The sequence below is a fragment of the Homarus americanus genome, unplaced genomic scaffold (assembly GCF_018991925.1).
Source record: "Homarus americanus isolate GMGI-L3 unplaced genomic scaffold, GMGI_Hamer_2.0 scaffold7626, whole genome shotgun sequence".
Classification (NCBI taxonomy): domain Eukaryota; kingdom Metazoa; phylum Arthropoda; class Malacostraca; order Decapoda; family Nephropidae; genus Homarus; species Homarus americanus.
The window spans coordinates 19,582,618-19,610,563 of record NW_024718273.1 but is presented as its reverse complement, the minus strand read 5'-3'; the positions used below and the strand labels follow the sequence as shown (position 1 = coordinate 19,610,563).

Here is a 27,946-nt window from a genome sequence, read left to right as displayed (position 1 = left end):
AATAATCTCTCATCAAATGCCGACCCAAATTAATGAAACTTAGTGTAAAATAAAACAATAATTAGCGAGTATTTGTCTTCAATTTCATTCATATATCTTCATTAGGTTAGGTTAGGTTAGGTTAGGTTAGGTTAGATATTGACGTACCTTCCTTCACTGTTTCGAACACGTCACCATCATCAACCTGAAACGTAAACAAGAAACGTTTATTTTTACCTTATTGATGATATAAACGTTTATTTTTACCTTATTGATGATACAAACGTTTATTTTTACCTTATTGATGATACAAACGTTTATTTTACCTTATTGATGATACAAACGTTTATTTTTACCTTATTGATGATATAAACGTTTATTTTACCTTATTGATGATACAAACGTTTATTTTTACCTTATTGATGATACAAACGTTTATTTTTTCCTTATTGATGATACAAACGTTTATTTACCTCAAGAAAGAAACGTTATTTATCATTTATCTAAGAAAGAAACGTTTATTTATCATTTATCTAAGAAAGAAACGTTTATTTATCATCTATCTAAGAAAAAACGTTTATTTATCATTTATCTAAGAAAGAAACGTTTATTTATCATCTAGAAAAACGTTTATTATTTATCTAAGAAAGAAACGTTTATTTATTATTTATTCAATGAAATAAACGTTTATTTAACATTTATCTTAGGAAAGAAACGTTTATTTATCATTTATCTAAGGAAAAAACGTTTATTTATCACTTATTCAAGGAAAGAAACGTTTATTTGTCACTTATTCAAGAAAGAAATTTATTTATCATTTATATTAGGAAAGAAACGTTTATTTATTACTTATTCAAGAAAAAGAAACGTTTATTATCATATATCTAAGAAAAACGTTTATTTATCATTTATATTAGGAAAAGAAACGTTTATTTATTACTTATTCAAGAAAAAACGTTTATTATCATATATCTAAGAAGAAACGTTTATTATCATATATCTAAGAAAGAAACGTTTATTATCATATATCTAAGAAAGAAACGTTTATTATCATATATCTAAGAAAGAAACGTTTATTATCATATATCTAAGAAAGAAACGTTTATTTATCATTTATTAAAGGAAAGAAACGTTTATTTATCACCCCAAACATGACCTTGACGTGACCTGACCTTGTCGTGACCTGACCTTGACGTGACCAAACATAACAATACAGTACAGTAACAAGGAACAGTACAGTAACAAGGAACAGTACAGTAACAAGGCAGTACAGTAACAAGGGGCAGTACAGTAACAAGGAACAGTACAGTAACAAGGGGCAGTACAGTACCTTAGAGAGCTGTTGTTTAGAGGCGGGTGGACCGGACTCATAGTGTCTGACGGCCATAACACCATAATGGTCACTGTGGTGCTCCCCCGACCCTCGACTGCTGGTTCTGCTGGCCGGCATTCTGTCAATAAAAGGTTAGGTTAGGTTAGGTTTGGTTAGGTTTGGTTTGGTTAGGTTAGGTTAGTTCTGGGCTAAAGATTATTATTATCTATAAATAACAACAATAAAACACTAAATATGTAACGTAAATGACATTAACATAAATATTATAGTGACCCAAGCAGAGGGTTGTGTGTGTGTGTGTGTGTGTGTGTATATAAATAATTTGGGTGTATGAGTGTGTGTGTGTGTGTGTGTGTGAGTGTGTGTGTGTGTGTGTGTGTGTGTGTGTGTGTGAGTGTGTGTGTGTGTGTGTGTGTATGGTGTGTGTGTGTGTGTGTGTGTGTGTGTGTGTGTGTGTGTGTGTGTGTGTGTGTGTGTGTGAGTGAGTGTGTGGGCGGAGTACCTGGTGAAAACTTGGCCCTACCTGCGGACATGAAACATCTACCCACCTGTACCTGGCCACCGTGAGCAGGAGATACTGTGTACACCTGGAGGAGGAGGAGGAGGGGGAGGGGGAGGAGGGAGGAGGGGGAGGAGGGAAGGGAGGAGGAGGAGGAGGAGGAGGAGGAGGAGGAGGAGGAGGGATAATCGTAGAGTTTTAGGAGAGAGAGATCGTAGAAAGATAGAAGTGAGAAGATACAATTAACTCCTCTCTCTCTCTCTCTCTCTCTCTCTCTCTCTCTCTCTCTCTCATGAGGCACCACAAATACTCGTAACATAAAGGGCATTCCTTCACTACCTCTACTACCTCCACTACACTACCTCCACTACCTTCTACCTCTACTACCTCTACTACCTCTACTACCTCCACTACTCTACTATTACCTTGAAACGTAGGAGTGCAGGGGAAGAGGTAGAGAGGAGGTAAGAGGGGTGGTGGTAATAATGCTAACTAAGGTATGATTGGGGAAGGGGCCATAGGAAGGAGGAGGAGGTGAGGGGGAGGAGGTGAGGTAGATGGGGAGGAGGAGGAGGAGGTGAGGGAGGGGGAGGGAGAGGGGGGGAGGGAGAATGATACATAAGGGCTGAGGGGGAGGAGGGAGGGGGAGGGGGAGGGGGAGAGGAGAAACAAAAAATTACAAGGTCGCCCGGTTGTACAAACAGGAAGGTGTGTGTCGAGAATGTGACGATAATGGCAGGGATGTGCTGGAAGACCTACACGACGCAGCACACCACCACACGACGCAGCACACCACCACCGACGCAGCACACCACCACGACCCAGCACCACCACACGACGCAGCACACCACCACACGACCAGCACACCACCACACGACCAACACACCACCACACGACGCAGCACACCACCACGACGCAGCACACCACCACGACGCAGCACACCACCACACGACGCAGCACACCACCACACGACCCAGCACACCACCACACGACCCAGCACACCACCACGACGCAGCACACCACCACGACGCAGCACACCACCACGACGCAGCACACCACCACACGACGCAGCACACCACCACGACCAGCACACCACCACACGACGCAGCACACCACCACACGACCCAGCACACCACCACACGACGCAGCACACCACCACACGACCCAGCACACCACCACGACCCAGCACACCACCACACGACCGCAGCACACCACCACGACACCACACCACCACACGACAGCACACCACCACACGACCCAGCACACCACCACGACGCAGCACCACCACGACCCAGCACACCACCACACGACCCAGCACACCACCACGACCCAGCACACCACCACACGACCCAGCACCACCACACGACGCAGCACACCACCACGACGCAGCACACCACCACGACGCAGCACACCACCACCGACGCAGCACACCACCACGACCCAGCACACCACCACGACCAGCACCACCACGACGCAGCACACCAACGACGCAGCACACCACCACACGACGCAGCAGCACACCACCACACGACGCAGCACACACCACCCGACGCAGCACCACCACCACGACGCAGCACACCACCACACGACGCAGCACACCACCACGACGCAGCACACCACCACACGACGCAGCACACCACCACGACGCAGCACACCACCACGACCCAGCACACCACCACACAACCCAGCACACCACCACACGACCCAGCACACCACCACGACCCAGCACACCACCACACGACCCAGCACCACCACACGACCACCACACGACGCAGCACCACCACACGACAGCACACCACCACGACCCAGCACACCACCACACGACCCAGCACACCACCACCACACGACCCAGCCCACCACCACACGACCACCACGACCCAGCACACCACCACGACCCAGCACACCACCACACGACCCAGCACACCACCACACGACGCAACACCACCACACGACGCAGCACACCACCACACGACGCAGCACACCACCACACGACCCAGCACACCACCACACACGACCCAGCACACCACCACACGACCCAGCACACCACCACACGACCCAGCACACCACCACGACCCAGCACACCACCACACGACCCAGCACACCACCACACGACCCAGCACACCACCACACAGGCACACCACCACACGACCCAGCACACCACCACACGACCCAGCACACCACCACTGACCCAGCACACCACCACGACCCAGCACACCACCACACGACCCACACCACCACGACCCAGCACACCACCACACAGCACACCACCACACGACCAGCACACCACCACGACAGCACACCACCACACGACCCAGCACACCACCACACGACCCAGCACACCACCACGACCCGGCACACCACCACACGACCCGGCACACCACCACACGACGCAGCACACCACCACACGACCCAGCACACCACCACACGACCCAGCACCACCACACGACCCAGCACACCACCACACGACCAGCCCATACACACAGGAGACTGGGAGTGGGGGGGGAAGAGGAGAGTAGGGAGGGTAAGTGGGGGTAGAGGGTAGGGGTAGGGGGGGTGAGGGAGGAGTAGGAGGACAGAGGGGGTAGAGTGGGGGTAGAGTGAAGTGGGAAGAGTAGGGGGGGTAAGAGTGGGGTAGGGAGGTACTATCGGAATGACATCCACACGACATGGACCAAGATACTCAAGTGTTCACCAAGATCACACAAAATAACAAAATTGTTCACGAAAATAACTAATGTTCACCAAGACATCAAGGAAGACCAAGCAGCGCCTTACGTGTGACTGACCACAAACAATGGCAGGAAACTTGGTGACAACCCCGTCTCTCCCCTGACACCTGCTCTGGGCACCTGTATGTATATCATCTGTCACACTCCATGGGCACCTGTATTACACCTGTCACACTCCATGGGCACCTGTATAACACCTGTCACTCTCCCTGGGCACCTGTACAACACCTGTAACACTCCCGGGCACCTGTAAAAACACCTGTCACTCTCCCTGGGCACCTGTATAACACCTGCCACTCTCCTGGGCACCTGTACAACACCTGTCACTCTCCCTGGGCACCTGTACAACACCTGTCACACTCCATGGGCACCTGTACAATACCTGTCACACTCTCCTAGGCACCTGTACAACACCTGTAGAGCTCAGGGAATAGGAGAAGACGGAGGAGGAGGAGGAGATGGAGGAGGAGGAGGAGGTCTCAAGGTGTAGAAATACCCTGCGTAGTATTATGAGTTACGCGGCGCCCACTAACCTCGTGCCCACACCCACTGACAGCCCCCAGTACCCACGCCCCCAACCCTACCCTTCCCCTCTCCTCCCTGCGTTTACCCCCCACCACCTCTTCCCCCCTCACCTCTATCAATACCCCCTCCTGCCCCCCTCCTCCTCCATCACTCTTCCTCCACACACAAGATATGAGAGAAGAGAGAGAGAGAGAGAGAGAGAGAGAGAGAGAGAGAGAGAGAGAGAGAGAGAGAGAGAGAGAGAGAGAGAGAGAGAGATGAATGGTGTCAACAACAATAACAACAACAACAACAACATTCACCAGCCCTTAAAGAATGTTGTTGTTTATCATCCTGCTTAAAAACTAAAGGTAAGAATGACACACCTAACTGGTCCACCTTCTGAGAATGTTGATTGACTCTTAACGCTTATGTCTACATCATTATACTGGTATGTCGGGTGGGTGGGGGAGGGGTGAGGGGGTGAGGGGAAAGGAGAATAGTGAGAGAAAGGGAAGCTTGGTGAAAGGTTTAGTGTGGTGTGTGTGTGTGTGTGTGTGTGTGTGTGTGTGTGTGTGTTGTGTGTGTGTGTGTGTGTGTGTGTGTGTGTGTGTGTTGAGCGGAGGCAAATAAATGTTTGATTGATATAAATAAACTATTGAAATTGAATTGATTGATATAAAGCTAGAAATAATAATAATGAAAATAATAATGATAAAATAATAATAATAATAATAGTAATAATAATAATAAATAATAATAAAAATAATAATAAAAAATAATCGTCCCCACCTCCCCACACCAAGCGTCTCACCCAACAACGTTTCCTGGCTATGACTAGACCACTTCCAGGTACCAAGGATGTCCCTCTTACTACACACACACAAAAACAAATATATTTACAGTCCCCCACCCCACACACACACACACACACAAAACAAATATAGTTACAGCTACACACACACACACACACACACACACACACACACACACACACACACACACACACACACACACACACATGATACAGTGTCGGGTGTGACAGAACTAATACACACAGAGTCAGTCAACCACCACCTGGGAACTCCATCACACCACAATTTTCTCTTAAACCACAAATAATAATCCTCAAAAATCCGAGATTACTTTAAGAACGTCTCCTCTGTGCGGTACTAAATCCCTTGCACTTAACATACTCAGGGGTTATCTTTAAGTTTCTGTATTATCTTCTGTCCAAATAATAATAATAATAATAATAATAATAATAATAATATTAATAATAAGTAACAACAACAACAACAATAATAACAACAATATTTGTGGGGGAGAGGAGGCCAAGGAGACATTACCCCTTAGTGTACCCCCTACCTAGTGTACCCCTCCCCTAGTGTACCCCCACCCCTTGGTGTACCCCTACCCTAGTGCCCCCTACCCCTAGTGTACCCCCCACCCTAGTGTACCCCCCTACCCCTAGTGTACCTCCCCCTAGTGTACCCCTACCCCTTAGTGCACCCCCACCCTAGTGCACCCCCACCCTAGTGTACCCCCTACCCCTAGTGTACCCCCTACCCTAGTGTGCCCCTACCCTTAGTGTACCCCCACCCCTAGTGTACCCCCACCCCTAGTGTACCCTCCCTAGTGTACCCCTACCCTAGTGTACCCCTCCCCTGGTGCACCCCTACTGGTGTACCCCCTACCCCTAGTGCACCCCTACCCCTAGTGTACCCCTACCCTAGTGTACCCCCTCCTAGTGTACCCCCTACCCTAGTGTACCCCCTACCCCTAGTGTACCCCCTACCCTAGTGTACCCCCCTCCAGTGTACCCCCACCCTAGTGTACCCCCCTCCCCTAGTGTACCCCTACCCTAGTGTACCCCCTCCCCTAGTGTCCCCTACCCCTAGTGTACCCCTACCCCTAGGTACCCCTACCCCAGTGCCCCTCCCCTAGTGCCCCTACCCCTAGTGTACCACCCCTAGTGTACCCCCTCCCCCTAGTGTACCCCCTACAGCTGGTGTGGGGGTCGCAGGAGACAGCTGGGCCCACACACCAGCTGGTTCAACCCCTACCAGACCTTCACCTCTCACCCTCTCTCCTCCTCCCTCACCTCTCACTGCCTCTGAACAACACTCACTCCGGTAAGTCATTGTCCATGTGTGTATGTGTGTGTGTGTGTGTGTGTATGTGTGTGTGTGTGTGTGTGTGTGTGTGTTGTGTGTGTATGTATGTGTGTGTGTGTGTGTGTGTGTGTTACCCACTCACTCTTGTTTACCCTACCCACTCACTCTTGTTTACCTTACCCACTCCTCCTGTTTACCTTACCCACTCTACTTGTTTACCCTACCCACTCCTCTTGTTTACCCTACCCACTCACTCTTGTTTACCCTACCCACTCACTCTTGTTTACCTTACCCACTCCTCCTGTTTACCCTACCCACTCACTCTTGTTTACCCTACCCACTCACTCTTGTTTACCCTACCCCTCACTCTTGTTTACCCTACCCACTCCTCTTGTTTACCTTACCCCTCACTCCTGTTTACCTTACCCACTCCTCTTGTTTACCTACCCACTCCTCTTGTTTACCTTACCCATCCTCTTGTTTACCTTACCCACTCCTCTTGTTTACCCTACCCACTCTCTTGTTTACCCTACCCACTCACTCTTGTTTACCCTACCCACTCACTCTCTTGTTTATTACCAGATGGTTAGGTTAGGTTAGGTCACCGTGTTGTTTGGCCTGTGACTAAGTGATCCAGCAGCATCGGTGAGAGGAAGGGAGAAGGGGAGGAAGGAGGATGGAGAGAGGGGAGGGAAGAAGGAAGGGAGAAAGGATATGAAGAGAGGAAGGAAGGAAAGGGGAAGGGAGGAGGAGGAAGGGAGGGAAGGGAGGAAGGAAGGGGTAAGGTAGCTATGGCCTCTAAGAACCGTTGTTTGAAGAATAGCAGGATCCGCCCCCTGCCCTCCCTCCTCTACCTTGATCCCCAGGTGACGGCCATGACCTGTAGGCCTGCCTTCCCTCACACACACACACACACATACACACACACACACACACACACACACACACACACACACACACACGGAAGGAAAGACTCAATGTTGCAGGTAGTAATTGTTTGTGGTTTTGATGGTATGTTAAATATACCTGATCTCTAGCGCCCTCCCTTCCATCCAGGTGGGGGTGAGGGAGGGGGTAGTGAGGGAGAGGGAGGGAGGAGATGAGGGAGGGAGGGGGTAGTGAGGGAGGAGGGAGTGGGAGGGGGGAGGGTAGTGAGGGAGGGGTAGGGAGGGGGGAAGGGCGGGTGTGAACGGGTACACAAGGTCGTCACCCCAGTAACACTCCCCCACCACAGGTCCTGGCGGGTTATAAGTTATGACGTTACGTGTTACAACTGTTGTTTTAGGCCAATGTTTTGTTGTTGTTATCCTTACTGAAAATAATAACAATAATAACAATGATAATAATAATAACAATAATAACAATGATAATAATAATAACAATAACAATAACAATAATAATAATAATAATAATAACAATAATAATAATAATAATAATAATAATAATAATAATAAATAATAATAATAATAATAATAATAACAGTAAGAATGACATCATCAAGTTGATTTTGCAATTTATAAGAAAGTGTTTATTAAAAGGTGACCAGACAACAAGACGTGGAGAGGGGGTGGGCACGGCGTAAGAGGGGTGAGGGAGGAGGGTTAAGGTGGGGGGAGGGAGGGGGTAAAGGTGGGGGGGAGGGAGGGTGTGGAGGTGGGTGAGGAGGGGGGTGAGGTGGGGGGAGGGAGGGTGTGGGGGGAAGGGTGGGTCAAGTGACGTCATTTCATCTTCCTAACCCACAGGTGTGACGTAATCCCGTTACCTGAGGATGATAGGGTAGAGAGGGAAGGGGTGAGGGGGAAGGGGAGGAGGGGAAGAGGAGGAAGGGGAGGGAAGGAGGAGAATGGGTGAGGAAGAGTAAGAAAAGTAGTGGAAAAAAGACTTCATAGTAACATAACAACAACAACAACAATAATAATAATAATAATAATAATAATAATAATAATAATAATAATAATAATAATAATAATAATAATAATAATAAACTTCAAGAGACCATTACTATAAAACAAGGCTACATGGAAAGTGAGTGAGTGAGTGAGAGCGAGTGAGTGAGCAGGCGAATGAATGAGTGAGTATGCAGGTCAGTGAGTGAGCAAGTGGCTACTGACTATACAGAATACCAAATGATCACTTTACATCGTGGGAGAGAGGCGCCCCACGCCCACTAACCCCGCCACTGGTGCCCGGGTATAAAGGTGTAAGATACCCCGGGCACCAGTGTGTATACCCAGAGTTAGTCCCGGAAGACGTATGGTACTGTAGTCAAGGTTGTTTATCTAGGAGTTTTATCGGGAGGGTTGGTAGCCGTGGGTAGCTTGGCCATGGAGGGGTGTGTGTGTGTGTGTGTGTGTGTGTGTGTGGTACCCTTGCCTGCCTGACTGCCCAGCTGCCCACGATGATAAATATTGGGCACGACATACACACATACCACACACACACACACTTCACACTCACCTATACTGTACACACGCACACTACACAATCACAGATACCACACACACACACGGGTGAGCAGTACACTTAATTAAAACACACCAGGAAAAGTCTGAGACCCTTCTAATGCGGCAAATAGATCGTCTGAATAAAAAAAGGACAAAAATAAATAAAAAAGGCCAAAAAAATAGCCGAAAAAAGACCTAAAACGAGGCAAAAAAGACCAGAAAATTGCCAAAAGACCTAAACAAAAAAGGGTCAAATTAAATGACCTGAATTTTTTGAATAGGTGAATTAAAAACGCGCCAAAATTATATCCAGAACCAAAGTGCGCGCCTTCCTCACCCGAGTTAAAACGCGCCAAAAGAACGACGTCACGTGACATAACATAAACACTAGACGGAACGAGAGCTATAAACTATCGTATTATTGCTTATTCCCCTTCGTACCTTACTTAATAATTATCGTTCCTTGTTTAGTCATGTTTGCTTTATCAAGATGGAGTCCTTCCTCCTAGCTCAAGGCCGCTATGAGGAAATGGACAATTAATTTTACAGCTAGTTTTTATAGCACTTTGGGGTATGTTGTTGTGAGAGAGAGAGAGAGAGAGAGAGGAGAGAGAGAGAGAGAGAGAGAGAGAGAGATTTGAGGTGGCGATGATAATAATAATAATAATAATAAAATAATAATAATAATAATAATAATAACTGCACTTGAGGGAAGTGCCAACCTGCCAGAAATTACTTCACAAAAACAGAAGAGGAGGAGGAGAGGGAAGAGTAGGAGGAGGAGGAGAGGGAGAAGGAAGAGGAGGTGGAGAGGGAGAGGAGAAGGAAGAGGAGGAGGAGCAAGGAAGATCACTATCTATGGTGTGTGCAAGTTCTCTCTCTCCACACACACACACACACACACACACACACACACACACACACACACACACACACACACACACACACACACACACACACACCTTCTAAATGGCTTTGAAGGAAGAAAGGAAATACGAAGTGGTGGAGGGTAGGTGTGGGTAGGTTAGAACGTGCGGGTTGGATAGGCTGGGGCACCGTGTGGATAGGGTAAATCTAGGGCAAGTGGGTGGGCATGGAGGAGAGTGATCCACTTTCACAAGGAGATCCAAGTGGTGGCGTCAGGCCGCCCACCACGCCTGCTTTCCTCATCCTGCCCACACCCACCCTGACGTGTGTGTGTGTGTGTGTGTGTGTGTGTGTGTGTACTTAGTATCTACGCATGTTTTTTTTGTTGAGTGTATGTGTGACTGTTTCCATGTGTACGTGTTATTGATAAACCAGTGACGGAGAGGGAGGGGAGGGAGGGGAGGAGGGAGAGAGGGAAGGAGAGAGGGAGGAGGAGGGAGAGAGGGGGGAGGGAGAGAGAGAGGGGAGAGAGGGAGGAGAGAGGGAGGGAGGGAGGGAGGGAGAGAGGGAGGAGTGAGGGGAGGGAGAGAGGGAGGGAGAGAGGGAGGGAGAGGGGAGGGGAGGAGGAGAGGGGAGGGAGAGAGGGAGGGAGAGGGGGAGAGGGAGGGAGAGAGGGGAGAGGGAGGGAGAGAGGGAGGAAGGAGAGGGGGAGAGGGAGGGAGAGAGGGAGGGAGGGGAGGAGAGAGGGGAGAGGGAGGGGAGGAGGGAGGGAGGGAGAGAGGGAGGGAGAGGGGAGAGGGAGGGAGAGGGGGGAGAGGGAGGAGAGAGAGGAGGAGAGAGGGGGAGGGAGGGAGAGAGGGGAGGAGGAGGAGAGAGGAGGGGAGGGAGAGGGGAGAGGGAGGAGAGAGGAGGGAGAGAGGGAGGGAGGGAGAGAGGGGAGGGAGGTACAAATTCTCTCTCGGCTGAATGTCAGAAGTGAGAGAGTGAGAGAACATGCTCTTAATGGAGGCTGTTAAAGAGAGAGAGAGAGACAGGAAGGAAGTAAACGCGACCATGAACCAGTAACATCTCCCGGGTGTAGGATAACCTCTCACCTGGCCCCCGGCACCAACAACAACACTCACACCTCGATGCCAGACGGACCATTAAAAACCTCTTAAGTGATGCATTTATAAGTTTTTAAGTGTGATGAATATTGTGGGAGGTGGTGTGGGGAGGTGGTGGGAGGTGGTGTGGGGGAGGTGGGGGAGGTGGTGAGGGGAGGTGGTGAGGAGGTGGTGGGAGGTGGGGGAGGTGGTGGGAGTGTGGTGGGAGGTAAAGTTTGTAATATTTTACATAGTTTTGAGAGCCAGTACCAAACTTATGCTGTGTGTGTGTGTGTGTGTGTGTGTGGTGTGTGTGTGCGTGCGTGCGTGTGTGTGTATGTGTGTGTGTGTGTAATTATTAATAGTTGCACACACATAATGAGTGCTTGGTTGTTATAGATGTGTGTGTGTGTTTGTGTGTATGTATTAGTGACTTCATACATACAGATGAGTGCATGTACGTGTTTTTATTTATTACACTGGATATACACACACACAAACATACATCCAGTAAGTAGTGTGTAGTCATTACAGGTGTCCGTCCAGGTATACACAAACACTAAGCACACGTCTCAATCTACCTGTTGTCATCTCGTAGAAACTAATAATTAAAACAACTAAAACACATGTCGGTATTTATTAAAAAAGTCTTATAAACAATGATTGGGGCCACACACACACACACACACACACACGCACACACACACACACACACACACACACACACACACACACACACAGCATATCTTAACATCATTTGGAAATTCGCCTTGAGGAGAGGATGGAGGAGGAAGAGGGGGTGAGGAGAGGAGGAGGAGGGGTAGAGGGGAAGGAGAGGGTGAGGAGGGGAGGAGGGGGAAGGAGGGGGGAGGAGGGGAGGAGGGAGGGGAGGAGGGGATGTTTTTCTGTTAGTTGCGCACGCATTTTGTTTTATAAGTAGAGCGTGACGTCACAAAGTGCGTCTATTTGTGTTATGGCCCAGGAGAGAGAGAGAGAGAGAGAGAGAGAGAGAGAGAGAGAGAGAGAGAGAGAGAGCTACCGTAACACCCATACTGTCAACATTATCGCCCGCCACAATAACTGCTACTAAACACCGGGTTACCGCACTAAGTATTAATGGACGGTCATCCATCTACGGTTAACCGCAGGGGCTCTTCTGGTCAACGTCGGTCAAGATGGCGGAGAAATATGATAAGACTGTGTGGAAACTTGATAATTATGTTGCGTGTTATTACCTAGCCAGCCAACACAACACAGCCTAACACAACACAGCCCAACACAACACAGCCCAACACAACACAGCCAACACAACACAGCCCAACACAACACAGCCCAACACAACACAGCCAACACAACACAGCCCAACACAACACAGCCCAACACAACACAGCCCAACACAACACAGCCCAACACAACACAGCCCAACACAACACCCACCAACACAACACAGCCCAACACAACACAGCCCAACACAACACAGCCCAACACAACACAGCCCAACACAACACAGCCCAACACAACACAGCCCAACACAACACCCACCAACACAACACAGCCCAACACAACACAGCCCAACACAACACAGTACAACACAACACCCACCAACACAACACAGCCCAACACAACACAGCCCAACACAACACAGCCCAACACAACACAGCCCAACACAACACAGCCCAACACAACACCCACCAAAACAACACACAGCCCAACACAACACAGCCAACACAACACAGCCCAACACAACACCCACCAACACAACACAGCCCAACACAACACAGTCCAACACACAACACAGCCCAACACAACACCCACCACACAACACAGCCCAACACAACACAGCCCAACACAACACAGCCCAACACAACACAGCCCAACACAACACAGCCCAACACAACACAGTACAACACAACACAGCCCAACACAACACCCACCAACACAACACAGCCCAACACAACAGCCCAACACAACACCCACCAACACACAACACAGCCCAGCACAACACCCACCAACACAACACAGCCCAACACAACACAGCCTAACACAACACAGCCCAACACAACACAGCCCAACACAACACAGCCTAAAACAACACCCACCAACACAACACAGCCCAACACAACACAGCCCAACACAACACAGCCCAACACAAACACAGCCCAACACAACACAGCCCAACACAACACAGCCCAACACAACACAGCCCAACACAACACCCACCAACACAACACAGCCCAACACAACACAGCCCAACACAACACAGCCCAACACAACACAGCCCAACACACACGTCCAACACAACACAGCCCAACACAGCCCAACACAACACAGCCCGACACAACACAGCCCAACACAACACAATGATCATCTCAACACATACATCATTCTGGATATAGTATAAACTTATGTAATATTTAAGTACATAGAAAATTATTATATGTAGGTACCATACATATAAAGTTACATAGCCAGATATATGTGTGGAGTTGGGTTAATCTACCTCATTAAGAATAGATTAATCTCACTTAATCTACCATAACCTAACCTAACCTAGCGTAACCTAACCTAGCGTAACCTAACCTAGCGTAACCTACCATAACCTAACGTAACGTAACCCAACCCAACGTAACCTAACCTAGCGTAACCCACCATAACCCAACGTAACCCACCATAACCCAACCTAACGTAACCTAACCTATGTAACCTACCATAACCCAACGTAACCTACCATAACCCAACCTAACGTAACCTAACCTAGCGTAACCTACCATAACCTAACGTAACCCACCATAACCCAACATAACCCACCATAACCTAACGTAACGTAACCCAACCTAGCGTAACCTAATCTAGCGTAACCTAACCTAGCAGTAACCTAACATAACTCAACCAACCTACTATAACCTAACCTAACCTAACCTAACGTAACCTAACCTAACCTAACGTAACCTAACCCAACCTAACGTAACCTAACCTAGCGTAACCTACCATAACCCAGTAACTTAACCCAACCCAACGTAACCCAACCCAACCTAACCTAACCTAGCGTAACCCAACATAACCCAGCGTAACCCACCATAACCCAACGTAACGTAACCTAACGAACTCAACCTAGCGTAACCACCATAACCTAACGTAACCCACCATAACCCAACGTAACGTAACCCAACCTAGCGTAACCTACCATAACCCAACGTAACCTACTATAACCTAACGTAACGTAACGTAACCTAACGTAACCTAACCTAGCGTAACCTACCATAACCTAACGTAACCTCCATTACCTAACGTAACGTAACCTAACCTAACGTAACCTAACCAGCGTAACTCACCATAACCCAACGTAACCTACCATTACCTAACGTAACGTAACCTAACCTAACGTAACCTAACCTAGCGTAACCCATAACATAACGTAACCACTATAACTAACGTAACGTAACCTAACCTAGCGTAACCTACCATAACCCAACCAGCGTAACCTAACCTAGCGTAACCTACCATACCTAACGTAGCGTAACCTAACCTACCATAACCTAATTTAGCACCAGTGCAGTGACTGAAGAGAGAGTACGGTGGAGGAGGAGGAGAAAGGGGGGAAATGGAGGTAAGGGAGAGAGGAAAGGGAGGGAGAGAGAGAAAGGAGGAAGGAAGGGAGAGGGAGGAGGAGGAAGTTAGGTAGGGGAGGGAGAGAGGAAAAGAAACGAGGAAAATAGAGGAGGGAGGGATGGAAGGAAGGGGAAAGGAAGGAAGGATGAAGGAAGGAAGGAAGGAAGGAAGGAAGGGGGAAAGACGGAGGGAAGGAAGGAAGGAAGGAAGGAAGGAAGGAAGGAAGGAAGGAAGGTGTTTTAAAATATACTGTTCGGTATATTCCTTGCCATGGACACTAAGACGACTTAACAATAACAACAATAACAACAACAATAACAACAACAATAATAACAACAACAACAAAACAACAATAACAACAACAACAACAATACAACTAACAATAAATAAATAACATTGTCGGGTACAAGAAGAGTACAGCTACTTATGGAGGGAGGGAGGGGAGGAGGGAGGGGGAGGGAGGGGGGAGGGAGGGAGGAGGGAGGGGGGAGGGAGGAGGGGAGGAGGGCGCGGTGACCCTGAAGCGACAATTAAACACCACCTCCCCCCTGTCTCCCTCCCTCACATACACCACTTCCTCCCCCCTCCTCCCCCACCACAATGGAGGCTCTGAAGGAACAAGGGCCATGGAACAAGGAGCCATGGTACAAGGAGCCATGGTACAAGGAGCCATGGTACAAGGACATGGTACAAGGAGCCATGGTACAAGGAGCCATGGTACAAGGAGCCATGGTACAAGGAGCCATGGTACAAGGAGCCATGGTACAAGGAGCCATGGTACAAGCCTTATATGCTATCAAGTGTTGCGTGAGATGGAGTCAGTGGCAATAATCACTTTCACACCTGTTACTTGTATATACACCTGTCTATACACCTGTCACCTGTATACACACCTGTCGCCTCTATACACACCTGTCACCTCTAAATACACCTGTTCCTCTATACACACCTGTCGCTTCATATACACACCTGTCACCTCTATACACACCTGGCGCATCTATACACACCATGCCCCTACACACACCTGTCGCCTCTATACTCACCTGCGCTTCATATATACACCTTTCGCTTCTCCATACACACCTGTCACCTCTATACACACCTGGCCATCTATACACACCTGTCGCCCTCACACACCTGTCACCCTATACTCACCTGTCGCCTACACCTTCGCTTCATATACACACGTCGCTTCATATACACACCTATCACCATATACACACCTGTCACCTCTATACACACCTGTCACCCTACACACACCTGGCGCCTCTATGCACACCTGTGTCGTCTATACACACCTGCGCCTCTATACACACCTGTCGCTTCATATATACACCTATCGCCTTCATATACACCTGACACCTCCACACACCTGACACCCTATACTCACCTGTCGCTTCATATATACACCTTTCGCTTCATATACACACGTCGCTTCATATACACACCTATCGCTTCATATACACACCTGTCACCTCTATACACACCTGTCACCTCTACACACACCTGGCGCCTCTATGCACACCTGTGTCGCTTCTATACACACCTGTCGCCTCTATACACACCTGTCGCTTCATATATACACCTATCGCCTTCATATACACCTGACACCTCCACATACACCTGACACCTCCACCTGTCGCCTCTACACCTGTCACCTTTTGTTAAGACTATTGGTGTTAAGGTTGACATCAGTAACAAAATCGCACGTGTCATTTGTTTACTATTTTTTCGCGCCAAAAAGTGTTCGTGTGTGACCAGCTGATGACAACAACAACAATGATCTGTTTACTGATGGACACTAGACCAATGTCATGACCTAGCAACTGTTAACACAGTGTCTCTCGTCAGTGTGTCATTATTGTCGTGTTGTGTTGTGAAGGTGTTACTGTGGGTGGGTGGGTGGGTGGTGGGTGGTGGGTGGGTGGGTGGGTGGGTTTGGGTGGGTGGGTGGGTTTGGGGTGGGTGGGTGGGTTTGGGTGTGGGGTGGGTGGGTTTGGGGGGTTTGGGTTGGTGGGTGGGTTTGGGTGGGTGGGGTGGTGGGTGGGTGGGTGGGTGGGGTCATCTCTAAGATGTTGTTTCTACAAGAATATCGAGGGCAAGGCCAGGCGGGTGTCAGTGAGAGCCACAAATGACGAACATCCGACATCCGTTTGGGACTTATCCTCGACACATTAGTAAATGGCACCCAGTCTCCATTATCTGACATCTGGCACCCGAGACTCTGTGTTTGGTGACCACAACAGCACCCATTGCCCAGCACGTGGCACCCAACACTAGGCACCATTACCCGACACTATTGCCCAGCACGTGGCACCCAGCACTCGACACCATTACAGCACGTGGCACCCAGGAGGCAGGTACCCAGCAGCGCGGCGCCGCCTCTCTAGAGGTCGTTAGGCGTCGTGACGGAAAGTGTCCAGCGACCTTCACCCCAGCTGAGGAAAGGCTGTCATGTTGTTTTATGCTGTTGGTGGCACGTTGACACCTTATGTAGTACTGGTGGTGGGGGAGGGAGGTGTGGGGGACCTGAGGGAGGTGTGGGGGGACCTGAAGGAGGGAGGGAGGAAGGTCTGTGAGGTACCTGAAGGGAAGGAGAGAGTTGGGCTGTGGTACAGTGTGAGCTACGCAACACACTGCACCCAAAATAACATTGGTGAGAACAGCCAAGTGTATGAGCCTGCCCTCTCCCTCCTCTCCCACCTCCCTCCCTCCTCCTCCTCTCCCACACCTCCTCCCTCCTCCCTCCTCTCCCCACTCCCTCCCTCCTCCCTCCTCTCCCTCCTCCCTCCTCCCTCCTCTCCCCCCTCCCTCCCTCCCTGAGGATGAATACAGTGGAAAGAAAGAAGAAGGAGAAGAAGAAGAAGAAGAAAAGCACATTAACAGAGAATAAAGAAATTATATCATATTGCGCGGAAATTATAACTCTCCCCTCCCCACCCCCCTCTCCTTCCCTCCCCCTCCTTCCCTCCCCACCCTCCTTCCCTCCCACCCCTCCTTCCCTTCCCCCTCCTTCCCACCCCCTCTCCTTCCTCCCACCCCTTCCTCCCCTCCTTCCCTCCCCCTCCTTCCCTCCCCTCCTTCCTCCCCACCCTTCCCTCCCCCTCCTTCCCTCCCCCTCCTTCCCTCCCCTCCTTCCCACCCCCCTCACAGGAGTGTCACAACAGGACGGTAAGTGATGCAATGAAGCATAACTAGACTTCCCTTCCCGTGTTCATCACCCCCTCCCCCCCTTCCCGTGTTCCCATCACCCCTCCCTCCTTCCCATCACCCCCTCCTCCCCTTCACTACCTTTCTCATTCATTCTTCACTTCTCCCTTTCTTATGACCCCCTCACCAGCGTGGGAAGATAGTAATTGTGCTAGGAAGTATTATGCTTGTGTAAGACTGGTGGTGGTGATGGTGGTGGTGGTGGTGTTAGTTATGGTGGTAGTGGTGGTGGTGGTGGTAGTGTGGTGGTAGTGGTGGTGGTGGTGGGGTGATGTAATTGGTGATGGTAGCGTTAGTTGTGGTGGTGATGGTGGTAGTATGGTGTGGTGGTGATGGTAGCGTTAGTTGTGGTGGTGATGGTGGTAGTGGTGATGGTGGTAGTGGTGGTAGAGACGGGGAACACAGCTGACCCATTCCTACCCCGTGACGTCATGACCGGAAGTGATGGTAAACGTTCTCTGATTGGCTAGTACGTCAAGCATTCTTATTGGCTAACATGCATATTGCTGAGATATGGTGTGGTGCGAGGAATGAAGTGTGTTAAGGGTGTGTGGAGTGTGTGAGGATGTTAGGGTGTGGGTGTGTGAGGATGTGTTAAGGGGGTGTGGAGTGTGTGAGGATGTTAGGGGTGTGGGTGTGTGAGATGTGTTAGGGTGTGGAGTGTGTGAGATGTGTTAAGGGTGTGTGGAGTGTGTGAGATGTGTTAGGGGGGTGTGGAGTGTGTGAGGATGTGTGGGTGTGTGGAGTGTGTGAGGATGTGTTAAGGGTGTGTGGGAGTGTGTGAGGATGTGTTAAGGGGATGTGGAGTGTGTGAGGATGTGTTAGGGGTGTGTGGAGTGTGTGAGGATGTGTTAGGGCGTGTGGAGTGTGTGAGGATGTGTTAGGGTGTGTGGAGTGTGTGAGGATGTGTTAAGGTTGTGTTGGGTGTGTGAGGATGTGTTGGGTGGTGTGGGTGTGTGAGGATGTGTTGGGGTGTGTGAGGATGTGTTTGGGTGTGTCAAGAGTCAGATACTGTGTGGTGAAAGTTGTTGTTTATTGTTACAAGCACTCGGACGGTGACCGGTTGTACTGGTGGGAGGGGGGTGAGGGAGGTGAGGGAGGCGGGCGTAGGGGAGGTGCGCTACAAGTCAACCTCGGTATGCAAGACACCTTATACTCTCTCTTTCTTTCACCTTCTTCTCTCTCTCCCCTCTCCTCTCTCTCTCTCTCCCCTCTCCCTCTCTTTCTCTCCTTCCTCTCTCCCTCTCTCTCTCTCTCTCCCCTCCCCTCTCTCTCTCCCCTCTCCCTCTCTCTCCCTCCCTCCCTCTCTCTCTCCCCTCTCCCTCTCTCTCTCTCCTCCTCCCTCCCTCTCTCTCTCCCCTCTCCCCTCTCTCCTCTCCCCTCTCTCTCTCTCTCTCTCTCTCTCTCTCTCTCTCTCTCCCTCCTCTCTCTCTCTCCTCTCTCTCTCTCCCTCTCCACCTCCCTCCCTCTCTCTCCTCCCCTCTCTCTCTCTCTCTCCACCTCGCCCTCTCTCCCCCTCTCCCTCTCTCCCCTTCCTCTCCCTCTCTCTCTCCCCTCCTCCCTCTCTCCCCTTCCCCTCTCTTCCCTTTCACCCCCTCCCTTCTCTGGAATCAAGGTAAATCTTTACATATTCCTTCAAAAACAAAGATGATGACGTCAAGCTGCCTGGCGATGACGTCATGATACCTAGCGATGACGTCATACTGGTAGGTCACGCCCCCTACCTGCCTGCCCATCTTCCCTACACCCAGAAGATGGGGTTTGGGTGGTAAACTGATACTCTTGCCTCCCTAAGCGAGATGTCACGGTTCGATTCCCGGGCCGGCGGAAGTTGTTGGGACACTCTTCCTAGCCCCTTGGTCTGTTCCCTAGCAGCACAGTAGGTACCTGCTGTAAATCGAAAAGTTGCGAATTCGTATTCAAGGACAAGTTGTTAGAGCTTCCAATAACTTGATGACATAAACCATTGACTCTTCAGGCTTCTACGCCATCGACTCTTCAGGCTTCCGCCATCGACTCTTCAGGCTACGCCATTGACTCTTCAGGCTTCTACGCCATCGACTCTTCAGGCTTCTACGCCATCGACTCTGGCTTCCCGCCCTCGACTCATGAGACATAAGGCAAGCATGAACTTAGCATGCTTCCCTGTTGGGCTGTCGCCTTCTGCGCTTCACCTTACACAGGATGTGGGGGGGGGAGGGTGGGGGTGGGGGTGGTGGGGGGTGCCCAATAAAAACAAAAAACAACAACAACAACAGAGAAGAGATAGACGTTCCTCGGCCTGATGGGAGGGGGGGAGGGGGGAGAAGAGGATGAAAAGGGAGAAAGGAAGAAAGGAAGGGGGAGAAGGAGAGGGGAGGAAGGAGGAAGAGACGGAAGGAGGAAGAGACGGAAGGAGGAGAGAGACGGAAGGAGGAAGACGGAAGAGGAGAGGGGAAGAGGAGGGAAGGAGGGAGAGAGGGAGTAAGAGGAGGAAGGGGAGGGAGAGAAGGGAGAGAGGGAAGGAGAGGATGATGAAAACAAGAGGCGTCTTATTAACAACATGATCACAATTCAACACCACGACTGTACCGTGTGATTCATTTCCTTGTTCTTGTACCGCATTTACCACCAAACTGTGTTATGTGCCGCTGCTGTGTTATGTACCGCTGCTGTGTTATGTATCGTGCTGTGTTATGTACCGCTGCTGTGTTATGTACCGCTGCTGTGTTATGTACCGCTGCTGTGTTATGTATCGCTGCTGTGTTATGTACCGCTGCTGTGTTATATCATGCTGTGTTATGTACCGCTGCTGTGTTATGTATCGCTGCTGTGTTATGTACCGCTGCTGTGTTATGTATCGCTGCTGTGTTATGTACCGCTGCTGTGTTATGTATCGCTGCTGTGTTATGTACCGCTGCTGTGTTGTTTGTATCGCTGCTGTGTTATGTATCGCTGCTGTGTTATGTATCGCTGCTGTGTTATATGCTGCTGTGTTTATGTATCGCTGCTGTGTTATGTATCTGCTGTGTTATGTATCGCTGCTGTGTTATGTACCGCTGCTGTGTTATGTATCGCTGCTGTGTTATGTACCGCTGCTGTGTTATGTATCGCTGCTGTGTTATGTATCGCTGCTGTGTTATGTACCGCTGCTGTGTTATGTATCGCTGCTGTGTTATGTACCGCTGCTGTGTGTTATGTATCGCTGCTGTGTTATGTACCGCTGCTGTGTTATGTATCGGCGTGTTATGTATCGCTGCTGTGTTATGTACCGCTGCTGTGTTATGTATCGCTGCTGTGTTATGTACCGCTGCTGTGTTATGTATCGCTGCTGTGTTATGTACCGCTGCTGTGTTGTATCGCTGCTGTGTTATGTATCGCTGCTGTGTTATGTATCGCTGCTGTGTTGTATCGCTGCTGTGTTATGTATCGCTGCTGTGTTATGTACCGCTGCTGTGTTATGTATCGCGCTGCTGTATTATGTATCGCTGCTGTGTTATGCATCATAGTTATAATCCAAACTGTCAACAAAAAGGCTCTCAAACTATAGAATCCAGCACCCTTATAACACAGGATCCAACACCATATAACACAGGATCCAACACCATATAACACAGGATCCAACACCATATAACACAGGATCCAACACCATATAACACAGGATCCAACACCATATAACACAGGATCCAACACCATATAACACAGGATCCAACACCTTTATAATGATACTTCCTGATTCCTTATCTTGATTCACCTCAGGGAGACAAGAGACCATTACACCTGTTAATGAGTCACGTCCTAAGTCACTATTTCCTGCTAATCTAACAGGTGGTGATAGTCAGTCAGGTCTAATTAAGGATGAGTCAACAGGAGAGACTGACTCACAACATAAGGTGTGGGCTGAAGCAAGTGTCGTTGCTCCCGGGGTGGGTGTGGGCGGCATCACCACCAGACCTGGCGCGCCGCCCACATGGGATCCCCAGAGGCCGCCCACAACACCCACCCACACCTCTAACAGGCCGCCCACACCTACAGAAGAGCCACGCCACGAGTCCCAAACAGGGCGAGTCTTGAGGGACCTTCCACCACCACCACAAGTAAATAACTCACTTATAATAATCACAAAAATTAATCAATTAATAAAATGAATAAGAAATATTAAAATATAACAATGTCGAAAATAAATACAACAATAAGAGAAAAACTTCCACAAATATACTGAACTACGAATGGCCAAATAACTACAAACATTTATTTACAAAAAAAATATATACATTTAAGAATACAATTTACGATTACATGGATAAGTGTAATGTCGAGATAAACTATTACATAATAAATACAATTACCATGGTGATATAAAATAGAGGTGTCAACCTTACTAATGACATAGGAGGGCACTGGGGGGGCATGAGGAGGCTGGGAGAACACAGGAGGGTGAGGGCACTGGGGGGCATGAGGAGGTGAGAACACAGGGTGGGGGGCACTGGGGGCATGAGGAGGGCTGAGAACACAGGGAGGGTGAGGGCACTGGGGGGGCATGAGGGGGGCTGAGAGAACACAGGAGGGTGAGCACTGGGGGGCATGGGAGGGCTGAGAACACAGGAGGGTGAAGGCACTGGGGGGCATGAGGAGGGCTGAGAACACAGGAGGGTGGGGCACTAGGGGGGGCATGAGGAGGGGGGAGCTGGGAGGGGGGTGAAGGCACTGAAGGGGGCGACCTTCAGTGACTGTTCCTGCTCACAATGACCAAACAGTATATGGGCATGAGTGGAGGGGTGTGGCAGGGACGTGGGGTATGGGGCGTGGTAGAGGACGTGGGGGTATGGGGGCGTGGCGGAGAGGACGTGGGGGTATGGGGGCGTGGTAGAGAGGACGTGGGGTATGGGGCGTGGAGAGGACGTGGGGTAGGGGGTGGGGAGAGGACGTGGGGTATGGGGGCGTGGTAGAGGACGTGGGGGTATGGGGCGTGGTAGGGACGTGGGGTATGGGGCGTGGCGGAGAGGACGTGGGGGGTATGGGGGCGTGGCGGAGAGGACGTGGGGGTATGGGGGCGTGGCGGAGGACGTGGGGGGTATGGGGCGTGGTAGAGGACGTAGGGGGGTATGGAGGTGGTTGAGAGGACGTAGGGGGTATGGGGCGTGGTAGAGGACGTGGGGGTATGGGGCGTGGTAGAGAGGACGTGGGGGTATGGGGCGTGGTAGAGATGACGTGTGCGTATGGGGCATGGTGGAAGGACAAGTCAGTGGTGGTGGAGTAGGGATGGGCAGAGCCGACTGGGGGAAGAATGTACACGGTGAGCCTCAGTGTTGTTTAATATGCTGCCTGTACCATCATACCACCACCCCCTGCTGACGGAGGAGGAGACGAAGCTGGTTTGAATATCCTGTATGGAGTGTAAACCTTGTGTGTGTGTGTGAGAGGAGTGTAAACCTTCTGTGTGTGTGTGTGTGTGTGTGTGTGTGTGTGTGAGAGGAGTGTAAACCTTCTGTGTGTGTGTGTGTGAGAGTGTAAACCTTGTGTGTGTGTGTGCGTGTGTGTGTGAGGAGTGTAAACCTTCTGTGTGTGTGTGAGTGTGTGTGTGGAGGTGTAAACCTTCTGTGTGTGTGTGTGTGTGTGTGAGGAGTGTAAACCTTGTGTGTGTGTGCGTGTGTGAGAGAGAGGAGTGTAAACCTTGTGTGTGTGTGTGTGAGAGAGGAGTGTAAACCTTGTGTGTGTGTGTGTGTGAGATTTAACCCCGTATGTAAGATAACTTAATCCTCTGAGTACATTAATTTAACCCCTTGAATATGATGACTTAACTACTTGAGTACAATGGGTTAATCCTTTGTGTACGATGACAGTCCCTTGAGTACGATGATTTAACCCCTTGAGTACGATGATTTAACCCCTTGATTACGATGATTTAACCCTGTTACGATGATTTAACCCCTCGAGTACGATGATTTAACCCTCGAGTACGATGATTTAACCCTCGAGTACGATTTAACCCCTTGAGTACGATGATTTAACTTGATTACGATGATTTAACCTTGATTACGATGATTTAACCCCTTGATTACGATGATTTATGAGTACGATGATTTAACCTCAGTAGAATGTACCACAACCTCATCCCCCACAAAATAATGTTAGGTTCAGTTAATTAATCTTGAATTGAAATAAGCTGGGGTGGAGATTCTTCAGGTGATGCGCATTAAAAATTATAATCTTTACTAACAGAGATGCTTGAAGAAATGTCATGGCCGCTACCTACCAGGAACCACCGTCCAAGATCTGAGAGAAGTTACCTACCAGGAACCACCGTCCAAGATCTGAGAGAAGTTACCTACCAGGAACCACCGTCCAAGATCTGAGAGAAGTTACCTACCAGGAACCACCGTCCAAGATCTGAAGTTACCTACAAGGAACCACCGTCCAAGATCTGAGAAAGTTACCTACCAGGAACCACCGTCCAAGATCTGAGAGAAAGTTACCTACCAGGAACCACCGTCCAAGATCTGAGAGAAGTTACCTACCAGGAACCACCGTCCAAGATCTGAGAGAAGTTACCTACCAGGAACCACCGTCCAAGATCTGAGAGAAGTTACCTACCAGGAACCACCGTCCAAGATCTGAGAGAAGTTACCTACCAGGAACCACCGTCCAAGATCTGAGAGAAGTTACCTAATGAAGAACCACCGTCCAAGATCTGAGAGAAGTTACTACCAGGAACCACCGTCCAAGATCTGAGAGAAGTTACCTATCAGGAACCACCGTCCAAGATCTGGAGAGAAGTTACCTACCAGGAACTACCGTCCAAGATCTGAGAAGATTTATCAGGAACCACCGTCCAAGATCTGAGAGAAGTTACCTACCAGGAACCACCGTCCAAGATCTGAGAGGTGAAAGAAAGGAAAAAATATATACAAGTAGATATGACCTTCATTCTCCCCCCTCCCTCCCTAATTTAATTCACCTGTAGATTAAATACCGTAATGCTACACCTGGTGGACGGGAGGGGGGGGGTGGTAGGTTAGGTTAGGTTTGGTTATGTTAATATAGGTTATGTTAAATAGAGCTAGGGTTTAGGTTAGGTTAACATTAGACTAGGGTGGTTTAATCAGGAGTTAAAATAATCCGGGTTGTCTAATCTTCTTTAAGTGATTCAAATATTTCTGTTAACTTTAATCTTAATGAAGAGAATCAGTTAATATATTCGTCCTGTCGTAACACTAACTGGTTCTAACTGGACACATCTACTTAACTGTCAGTCTGGTCTATGTTATCTTTAAACCGTCAATCGTGTAACTACGTCTTGGCCCCAGTCCACCAGTTAGAGTGGCTGTTTATATCTCCATCTACCGGGGCACTCTTCACGGCAGGGACCTCAACACTGCACCAGCGTCGTCTGTGGACTTCAACGGCAACACAAACACCAGCCTCCCCCAGCCCTACGTTAATTGTTGACCGTGATAACAGTATTTTTCCTCGCTGTGTTGACGTTAGGTTAGTAAACAGTGTGTGTTATACAGCACGTGTTCACCAGGGTGGAATGAACACACTGATAAAGGGGGTAACGAACCTAAAGTTATATTTGTTCTCCCTCATGTTTTAGGTTTGTGATCACCGTGAGTGTTGTGTTCTGAGCTGCACCAAAACACATGGGTGTATACAAACACCTTAGGAATGTGAATTTGCCGGAGCGTGTGTGTGTGTGTGTGTGTGTGTGTGTGTGTGTGTGTGTGTGTGTGTGTGTGTGTGTGTGTGTGTACCTGCTCAGAAAGCTTGTTTATAAGTTATTGTGTGGGCGGCCGAGGTAATTATAATACTGGGTTGTATTTTTTCTGTGGGTGATGATAATGCAGGTAAACACAGGCCCACACTATCCCCCACCTCTGCCCACGCCCACACTACCACCTCTGCCCATGTCCATATTATCACCACAGCCTACGCTATCCCCACCACAGCCCACGCCCACAACCCGTTGCCCACGCCCACACTACAACCACAAACCGCTGCCCACACCCACACTACCACAACCCGCTGCCCACGCCCACACTACCACAACCCGCTGCCCACACCCACACTACCACAACCCGCTGCCCACACCCACACTACCACAACCTGCCCACACCCACACTACCACAACCCGCTGCCCACACCCACACTACCGCAACCCGCTGCCCACGCCCACACTACCACAACCCGCTGCCCACGCTACCACAACCCGCTGCCCACGCCCACACTACCACAACCCGTTGCCCACGCCCACACTACCACAACCCGCTACCCACGCCCACACATCCTTTTAAAAACTGGTCGGCCCAAAAATAGAGGTGACTGGTGTTAGGTGTGGAAGGCGGTAGAGAGGACCCGCTGTTACCTCCCGGCCTTGACGGACCTCCTAGAGCCCACCATACCCACCAGGCTGCCCACCATACCCACCAGGCTGCCCACCATACCCATCAGGCTGCCCACCATACCCATCAGGCTGCCCATCATACCCACCAGGCTGCCCACCATACCCCACCAGGCTGCCCCATCATGCCATCAGGCTGCCTATCATTTACCAGCTGTATCATACCACCAGGCTGCCCTGCACCCCACCAGGCTGCCCACCATACCCACAGGCTGCCCATCACTTACCCCACCCAGGCTGCCCACCGCCACCCACCAGGCTGCCCATCACCCCAGGCTGCCCATCATACCCACCAGGCTGCCCACCATACCCATCAGGCTGCCCATCATACCCACCAGGCTGCCCATCATACCCACCAGTGAGGGAGAACAAGTCCTCAACACGTGAATAATTAATATGAGGTATGAGTGAGTGAGTGAGTGTCAGGTTACAGCGCCAGGCAGGTAGTGTTTACTGTGTGGCGGCTCCTGCATGACCCAGCTGGTGACACTGTCCTCACCACCTGAGTCATACTGATAAGAGAGAGGTGCCTGCCTGCCTGGGCGCGCGTAGGTGTGACCTACCTGGAGTGTGTGAGCAGGTGCGAGGCGCCTGGCCCGCTGCCTTATACGGCGGCCAGCCTGCACCGCCCACCTCACACACGCTGCCTCTACCTCAGCTGGCCTGGGCGGCTCTTCCTTCAAAAAGAGTGGTGGTGGAACACGTGTGAGGGGCAAGGACGTCTTCTCTACACCTGGATGCGTCAAACAGTCGCTACTTGTACACTGTAACAATTCACAAGTCAACACTATCAACACTGAGGCAACAGCATGTGTCGTCGTTAAAGGTACATCCGCGGGGCCAGCGTGGGCGACCAGTGTAACACAGGTACCGCGAGGCTGGCGGCACACACCACACCACACGACCACTCGTGAGCAGCTCCGCAGGATGACTGAGGCTGGCTCGCTCACTCACCCGCCAGCCAACCAGTCCACGAGCTTCCCACTCATATCACCTTAACCATCAAAATATCATAATTACCAGCCAGTTATGATCACCTATCATAACAAGTGAGTAATTCTAGTCATGTGATTACAGAAACACAGGAAGGTGAGGTGATGGTAATGAGGCAGGTGAATGTTCATCACCAACCTCGCTCTGGGGTCAGGGGCAGTGCCATCACGTTGTCATCACCCGCCCTTCTGCCAACA

The 27,946-nt window shown here is 49.9% G+C and overlaps 1 protein-coding gene across 1 annotated transcript in view; it reads right to left on the bottom strand.

The window, feature by feature from the left end:
* LOC121859608 (serine/arginine repetitive matrix protein 1-like) overlaps nucleotides 1-27,673 on the bottom strand; it is a 61,630-nt gene extending 33,957 nt beyond the window's left edge. The window contains exons 1-3 of the mRNA XM_042356547.1: nucleotides 27,320-27,673; nucleotides 1,310-1,430; nucleotides 148-184 (exon numbers count right to left, since the gene is read on the bottom strand). Of these exons, the coding sequence (XP_042212481.1) occupies nucleotides 148-184; nucleotides 1,310-1,429 (157 nt within the window). The 5' untranslated portion in view covers nucleotide 1,430; nucleotides 27,320-27,673. The remainder of the gene's footprint in view (nucleotides 1-147; nucleotides 185-1,309; nucleotides 1,431-27,319) is intronic.
* Between the last annotated feature and the right edge of the window lie 273 nt (nucleotides 27,674-27,946).